This window comes from Phaethon lepturus, unplaced genomic scaffold, assembly GCF_000687285.1.
Source record: "Phaethon lepturus isolate BGI_N335 unplaced genomic scaffold, ASM68728v1 scaffold15305, whole genome shotgun sequence".
In the NCBI taxonomy this organism is placed as follows: Eukaryota; Metazoa; Chordata; class Aves; order Phaethontiformes; family Phaethontidae; genus Phaethon; species Phaethon lepturus.
The window spans coordinates 146,354-155,078 of NW_010541344.1; the positions used below are offsets into that span (position 1 = coordinate 146,354).

At 43.7% G+C, this 8,725-nt stretch overlaps 1 protein-coding gene across 1 annotated transcript in view; it reads right to left on the minus strand.

The window, feature by feature from the left end:
• Window positions 1-4,904: 4,904 nt before the first annotated feature.
• LOC104621272 (acyl-coenzyme A thioesterase 1-like) overlaps window positions 4,905-8,725 on the minus strand; it is a 3,891-nt gene continuing 70 nt past the window's right edge. The window contains 3 exon segments of the mRNA XM_010287707.1: window positions 4,905-5,507; window positions 6,836-7,038; window positions 8,343-8,725. The exon segment at window positions 8,343-8,725 is cut by the window's right edge and continues 19 nt beyond it. Coding sequence (XP_010286009.1) covers window positions 4,905-5,507; window positions 6,836-7,038; window positions 8,343-8,725 — 1,189 coding nt within the window.

Sequence of the window (8,725 nt, forward strand, 5' to 3'; positions counted from 1 at the left end):
TACAGACCACTGACCTCTTCCCTTTCCACTACAACAGTAGTGGTGTTGTCAGGTAGCAAAGCAGTCTTCCTGCATCAAGATGACAAGCATCTCTGATCTGAAATGATCCAAAGATGGGATGATGGCTGGAGCCAAAGCATGGTGCAGCCAATGCCTAGGCTAGAAAAATTAATCCATTTTGAGTTAGTGCTTCATGTTTGAGAACATAAGACTGACAGTATCCAGGGACAGACTCCTGCAGATGGCACAGGCTTATTGATTCAAAACTGTCTTACTGAATTCATAGCATACTAAAATCATGGCAGTGCATTTGAACTTTCTCTTCTAATTGAAGGTAGAGATATGCACATGCTCTGTTCCTATGCAGGACATCTCCCTCAAACCATCTATCCAGCTTGTCTCCTGATACTCATATTTCACAATTTTCACTCCGCTGTCGAATACCTTACTCTTTCAGGACCAGATCCATCGTAAACTGGGGCAGCACACAATAAGCCAACATTCATGAAATAAGCATTCACTTCACTGTATACAGAAATGGATCATAATTTAGAATCAGCTAAACTAGTTATTACAAACATAACTACAAACTCTGCCGGAGTTACTCAATTATCTTGGTTTGGCATAAGGCCACACTGACCCTGAAAGCCACAGTATCGCTCACTCCTGCTTCTCCTGATAACTCCACGTACATTCCTGTTACTTCTTTCTCTAATTCAGCTGAGCATTTTAATCCTCTTTTGTTCTTTTGTGTTGTGTTTTGTTTTTTTTTCCCACAAGATTACCTCTCAGATCAGCAAGCAAGAAAAAAGCATGACTCTCCCTTTCAGCAGCAGGGTATTCTTAGAACAGTCAAACTGGAGCACAGAACCACACCTTTCACTAAAGTGACTTTAATGCAGATAGTCTAAATGCAAGGTGTTAAATGTTCAGTGGTGTAAGTCACTGAAAAGATACAATCCTAAATTAATAGAATGTAACTCATTTAATTATTTTTCTCTAAGTGCTATCTACAGTCAGGGTCCAGGCATTTTTAGGTTTAATGTAAATTTTGCACAGGCAGTTTTTTAAGATTCTGAAAAACAATGAGTTCTAGTGTTTCTATTTTTTGTTCTGGACAATGACAAATGGCAGTAATATTTTGCAGTAAATGCTGCAAGAAGTGTTAGTTCATCAGAAACATTAATTTTCCTTCTAGCCAAACTTCAAACAAGTGTACTTTCTCTGCACTTAATGCTACATTTGGCTCAGATTCCATTTCTGAATGACATGTATGGAGCACTAAAAAGTGCATAATAGTGATTTTTTCTGAAATGGTAGAATTATAAATTTCTTAGCAAAATACTAATATAGCAAAAATTTTGACTATTTTTATTTTGTCATTAAATGTTGGTCTTATCCCACAACTTGATAAGAAATCATCTGGTAATGTATTAGAGAACTGAGTAGGTTTTGAGTTTAAAAAAAAAAGTTCCCCATCATCTTTAGACTTCCAAATACACACAGGAAAGAGAAACAGGGAACGGAGGAAGGTCACTTCTGAATTACACTACACAACATATATTCTCATCTTTCATTTCACTCCTCCTGTCCTGTGGCCGTGAAACAACCTTGCTTGCAGAAGACATCCAGAGACACTGCTTCTCCTGGGTAAGAAACTACTAGTGTTACAGAAGCACACTTGCACAGAAATCTTCTGTTCAGCACAGTCCCTAGTAAAATTCCACTGAAGCCTCAAATACCCACTACTTCTGCAGAGGCACAGTGCTCAATGTACAGCGACTTTCTCAAAGATGTTTCACCTCTTCTGTACGTGTGGTTCACTTTAACAAAGGCATTTTGACTACTTTCATTCTGCAGTTTCCCCCAGGTTATACTGCACGTGTATCAACATGCTTCAGGATCAGCTTTAGTTTGTGTTCAATTAAATACCCGACTGGACCCGGTACATTTAGGTCTCCAGTAAAGAACATGAAGAACTTCTTTCTTCCACAGCTATACACAGCCTAACAACACATATGGCAAAGTATGGGGAAAGAACCCCATAAGCTTTTTCAAGAAGCCTTAAGAAGTACAGAGGACACTGCGCCATGCAGTGCCCAAGTGTTTCTGAACTGTTAGGAGTCCCCGGAGCTTTTCATGAAGGGTTACTAAGTAAACAGGACAGCAAGATGGAGCTATGTAAACAAAATCATCTGCACTGTGATACAGAAAGCCCACAATGAAAAGGATAAGCTATGTCCAAAGATCTCACAGTGCGCAAACAGCCTGCGGCCTGTTTCAGGGACACCTAATTAAAATAATAAGCTATATATGCTTCATATAACTTAGCAGTCATGCAGATTATCTTAGATTCATGGGGTCTTGGCAGTAAGGCTAAAGTAGCGTTTAGAGATGCTCCACTCAAGGACATGCTTTTTCACACCAGTTCTTTTTGGGGTAGTCTTCTTTCTATGTAAAGAGACCACAAGTTGAACCAGAGCTGCTCAGCTAAATCAGCTTTTTCAGTCTTCCTTGCCAGCTGCCATCCAAGTGGTAAATAAAGGGCTTTTATGCGTAGCAAAGCTTTCATTCCAGAGCAACGAAACAAAGAGGTCCTATGTGTTATTGTCATCGATGAAGTCACCAGTCAGCTCCCTCCACCCTCTGATTTCAACAGTATTTTCCTTGAACCTAATTGCTGAATGTGACAACATAACAGACTGTATGAAAGCATCACTGGCCACATTGTTGATTTACTGATGGAAAGTATTTTTCCTTTTAATGGTAGTTTCCTATAAATAATTTATTTTCTCAGAAGCTCATAATTTTGTAATTCAAAGTATAGATCTGTTGACTGCCCATTGAAGGCTAAGAAAGTTTGTCTTCCCCTAGGAAGGGATTAAAATAGATGTGAGTTATCCCACAGGCTGGAGAACAACACAGTGTGCTGCATAAGCCTTGCTGTGTTCAGTAAAAACAAAAGAACAAAATTACTTATATCACAGCCTTGTGCCCTGAGTCTGAGGCAAATGTGGATGGACAAGCCAGGTTTTTTTGACTGCTTCAATAAAATGGAAAAATGAGGGGAAAATATGCCTTATTTCAGACTGAACTGATTAAATATGTTTGATTTCACTTGTTGCTACACATTGCTCTTCTGCCAGGTCCTACCCACTCACTAAACATCTGGAACAACCACAGTCCATACAGGACATAGACACACAGGGGACAAACAAAAATGAAGAAGAGGTAATAACAGAAAACTTGATGGATAACCAGTGCAGATGAGCAAGAGCAAAACCTCCCCACTCTGACTGCTCTCACCTTGAGCTAAGTGGTACCCATCTACCATTTTGGGGAAGGGCTGAGGCAAGAAAATCAGAAGTAACTGAAAGGGCACACTCTGCATTGGACGTCTTGCATGAGAAGGTCTACAGCCCTCTGAGGCCCAACATGCTCATTCTGAGTAGCCATTGCTCCCTGAAACAAGAAAACTGAGGGCATGGTTCTGCCCTCAAGAGGATGCAGGCTCCTGCAGGGCTTATGTCTCAGCAGGTATTGGAAACCAGGGACTACGGCACTCTCAAAAGCAAGATTTTGCTGCCTCAGCAAAGGCAGAGACCCTCAGCTCCTGTGGCATCTGTGGTCAGAAGGGGAGCATTGACTGCTCCAGAAAGCAAAATTTGCTCAGTTGATGCCACTTGATACCTAGAAAATGCCAGCAAGCTGCTGTATGCCACTATCCCACAAATGCACGAGGTAGTGGAGTCATCACAGTCATTCTTGGCAGATTTGGACCTCAGTAAAGGGGGAGATAATACATATTCTCCCCAGAAGGCAAGGTCAGTCCTCTCTGAAGAGTGGCATTTCCTAGCTGTCACTGAGCCCACAGCTGTCTGCTATAGTGGCAAGACCGCAGAGACAGCCCACTGCACAGGGCTCCTGGGAATTCAGCAGCAGCAGCAGTGGATTTATTCTTCCTCCCCAAAATGGGGATAAACTGACTTTCAACATTCAAAGGCAGGTGCTTAGCACATCTGTATCACACCCATCTTGAGCACTGTGCAGACCCCTACTGCCAACTCCACCACTCCTCCTACTGATAGGAGGTAAGGACTTCTGTATATAAACTCTTCAGCTAGGTGAAGCAGCAGCTTGTGACTGCACCAGGATTGCTGCCTATGTATTTATAGGCATAAAGACAGTCAAAGGCTTCATTCAGATAATTTCAAGTAAACTGTGCATACACACATACACATTGTATTTATTGAGTAGTGCAGTGGAAACTTTACCCTGATACGTAACTTATCTGGAGTCAGCAGGACATACAAACATTGTAACCTAGGTAAGATTCACTTCTGTTTTTTGAGGTACCAGGAAAAAAAATGTTATGACTGCACTTCAGAATAAGTCAGAAGACTGCCTCTGTACTTAGTTGAGATCAGAACTGCCGCAACTGCCACTTTTCACCAAGAAATGTGAGAAAATGATACACCAAGAGGAAAGGTGAGTGTACTGATGTGCTATCCCAAGAAACTGCTGCTTACTAGTTAAAGGTGCAAGACTAAACAGTTCAATGGAAAACTCCTCCTATGAGAGTATTCCCTGCTACCAAAGGACATGGTTGGAGATTGAGGGGAAAGATACCTCAGTACAAATGAAATCCACATGATGGGATGCTGGGTTTTTCTCAGATTACTACAGCTCATAGGCAGATCAGATGGTGTCAATCTACAGTGCAGCTGGGGCCAGAAGAAAACTAAAATTCAACTGAAAAATGGGAAATTATTTGGGGAATGAAAATAAACAACTATGTAACAGTGGGGTTCTTGGAGGAAGGCAGGCCAGGAAACTTGCATGAGTTTCCAAGATTCAATGTGAGCTGAAATACCAACCCTGGTCAGCTGCTTTGATAACTTCCACTACAGCTTGCTCTTAGGGATGTCCGAGTCCATCAAGTGTTGCCAGAAAAAGGCCTGTATCCTGCGCCATGCATCTTCTTGGGCTTTGGCATGCTCCCTCCATTGCCCTCCCCAATGCACAAATACCCCAAGCACTTTGTGGATTGAAGCCTGGCACAGAGGCAAGTATGGTGGCTCCAAGAGGTGTCCTGCTCCAGAATAGGAGCAAAACTCCACTTCCCGTCCATGCTGCTGAAGACGCTGAACAGCATCCTGGCAATAGAGGTCACTTTTCCAGTTCATGTCATCCAGTCCAGACAGGAAGAGGAACTTGGCCAAGGACCTCTCCATGGGAATGCGACAATCCCAAGTCGCTGGGTCCCTGTGATCATCTAGGACATCTGAAAAATCTGTTAAGCCAGACTCATCACTGGTCTTCATCCTCCTCAAATCATACGGGTGAGGAGGAACAGTGAAGCCATCCCCTCGAAGGGGAATGAAAGAATTAAAACCACTTCCAGATATGCTGACAGCTGCCTTGATGCCAGGTAGAAATGTGGCCATGGAAAGGGCTAGATCAGCTCCTTTAGACAAGCCCAAAACGCCAATCCCAGTATCCTTCACCTGAAACACAGTTATGAAACAACCATTATCAACTACTACTCATTTCCTGGGCTGGCATGACGTCTCCAGTTCTGCTTCCTCACTCCTCATGCAACTAAAATGGCTCATACCTTACACCTTACCTCTCTCTATTCAGGTTACATCACTCCCATTTCCATCCCTTTGCTGAGCCTCCACAAGACTGACTCTGAATTCTACAGCTCCTCAACATTTCTTCTCCTGTAACACTTTCTTTCCTGGTGACTTCTACAGACAAAGCCTCTTTGCTTCCTCCACACCCTGGCTAGACACTTGCTCTCGGTATTGTATCTTTTACTGCTCCTGCCTCCAAACCCTCTCAATCTTCTCTCCTCCAGTTCCCTTTGGAAAACCACTTTTTCATGGATTTACTTGCATTGATTTTCTTTCATGCTGTTGTTTTTTGATGCTCTCTTACAGCTGACGTGTTATCTTCCGTTTTGTCTTGGAACACATAAGGTTCATTACACCTGAGGCTGAGTAAGCCCAGCTTCTAACTGGTTAAATCAACTTATTTACAGTGAGACCTCTTCACAGCAAATTCATTTTTAATGTGTGTCTTGAAACTCTGGAAGTTTCAGGGCTCCATGAGGAACAAGACAAACAAGGAAGGCTGAATTCTGCTCTCCCTTGGCTACATTCCTGGTGTCCATGTGCCAGAAAATAAATAACTTTGTGAAATGAATACCACATTAAGTAGCATTCCATTCAAAGTTTTAATGCTACTTGATTTCTCTTGGTCTCTTTTGGTTTAAGTATGATGATACATTGCTATGAAGTGTCCTTCTCATCCCACATACTTGTTCAAATATAGCCCCAGCTTCTTAAGACATGGCACACTCTCAAGTGCTATGACTGTAAGGGATTCTGTTGTTAAAGTGTTTTATTACTGTCTTGTGAAACTTACTCAGACTCAAAAGCCTGTAACATTTCAGAAATGGTAGAAAATGGCAATGGATTTTTTTCCCCCTTCTAAAATCTTGAAAGATGCAAAAGTAGGGGAGGCGGAAAAAAAGCAGTTTTCTGCTTCTATTCCAGGAATTCCTTTGATTTAATCTTATACAAACACTGGTTGGCAAAACATTCTATGGACTGTCATAAAGTGCTGTGCAAAACCAGCTATCCAACTACTTGCAAAATTGGAATTGAGGCACCTGCTTTTCCATCTCTCAGATCATGCTGTCTTTCAGACAATGCTGTCTCCTTCTAACATTTCAGAAACTTAGTTGCATTCATGGACATATAGTGTTTCACATTAGAAAATTGGAAAATAGCTTCTAACAGAATGAGCACCATAATTTGTCTCTTACCTGCTGCTGCTTCCGTAAAAAGTTTACAGCTTCCTCAAAATAGCTCAGTTCAAGAATCTCTGGCATAGCAGGGAGATCTTCAAAAGCCATGTAAGCAAGAGCCAGAGTCACAAAGCCTCTGCTAGCCAGAAGACTTGCTCTGTATTCAACAAGACCTCCTCCAGATCCGTACAAATCAATAAGTCCGGGGAATGGACCAGGTCCTGCAATGAAAGGTATATATATATACACTCAAAGTTTCTGCAGTTGTCCTTTCAGTAGTGCTCCCTCAGTGTACATCAGGACAGTAAGTATCAAAAGGAAATCATCCACTGAAGCTTTCCGTGAAGAATCTCATTCTCAGGCACACATACAATCACTGTAAGGACACTAACTTGGATATTTCTCTCTCTTAGGAACTCACTATAGGAAGTTCATATGTTGGACCTCCTTCTCCTACCATGAATTCCAGCTGAAATTGGCCTAGATGTTCTCAGGCTACTGGGCATTGACGAACAAACAGTAGTGCTCCATGAGCTGCATTTCTTTAGGAACTGTGCTAGCAGATTTTCCAGGGAGAGAATACCTGAGTTCTGAAATGCACCCACAAACTCCAGCACTGACCTCTGGCATTTTCAGGCTTTCAGTCTCATCTGGGTAATCACCCCTGGGCTTCTCAGTTCTCCTCCTGCAGCCGTAGGATCTTCCTTTGCTGCTGCTGCTCTGCCCATTCTTATAGCCAGACTTCCCTTAAAAGATTTGGTGTCACAGCAGCTGCAATGAACTTTTTATTCATTACAGAGCAAGATATTCACATTTAAGTACTGCTCAAGGAACATAAACAGTTCAGGGCTCAGAGCAGCTTTACACAAGATCCAGTCTCGGCATTGTCCCCGTATGGAGCTGTGGAATATGACATCTGTTTAATTAAAGACCTTGCTTTTCTCATTTGTCTCCCATCTTCCTAAGTATCCCATGCAGTCAAGCTGCTCAACCAGGTAACGACTTCCTTCTTCGGCTTTTCCTTAGCCAGAGAGAGAGACAGAGAGACAAGTCCAGAGCCTGCAAGAAGATTGGAGCAGCCAGATGGCTGCAAGCCGAGCCCAGTGCTCCCACCACACCTCGTCATTCCTCACTCCACGGCCAGAGCTGTCACACCTCACAGCTCTGCTGAAGTCCAGGGGCCTCTTTGTCCTATCAGCTAAGCAGAAGAGCTAAGAAATAAACACTCTTTTCCTCAGAGCTCTCACCACCAGGAGAGGTCCTGGCCTCCCTCAGCTACAGAAAACAGGACATGCCTCTTGTTACCATTGCTGCCCTCCCTTCACACCCCTGCCTTGGCACTTGACCCGCCTGGGCAACGCCTGCTCCTCCCTGCTCTGCTGTGAGGATCCAAGTAGCTGGAGCAAGCACAGGCAGCGGGAAGCATTAGCTGAGGCTTTGCTCTGTGTTCCCAAGTGCATCCAGGGGTCACGGGGCAATACATGGTATGTCACACCTGGAAAACCAGAATGGAATTAAAACTCACCAGGAGGGAGGAAGAGGGTTGCTTTGAGATGACCTTCTCTGACTGAAATCCTCTTCACTCCCTCTCCTAAAAAACATCGTTCATTGGTGCATTTTCCCAGCAATCGGCTCATGTCCCCATGGCCCTCATACACTTCCAAGTCCACACAGAAAGGGGTCAGGACGTTCCGCTTTGCCAGCCGCTTATAGGGCGATTTAGACTGCAGAGACCACAGCAGCCCCATCGGTTCCACTCCTGAATAGCTGCCCCCCAGCGCAGGGGAGCGGCTGAGGTCGAGCTCTCCGTTGCTCCCAGCTCTGTAGCGAGCGTGGGCTTGGAAAAGCTCCCCACTCTCGTCCACCAAGCTGGCTCGGAGGGTGACCTCCTGCTGCGGCAGGAGACCC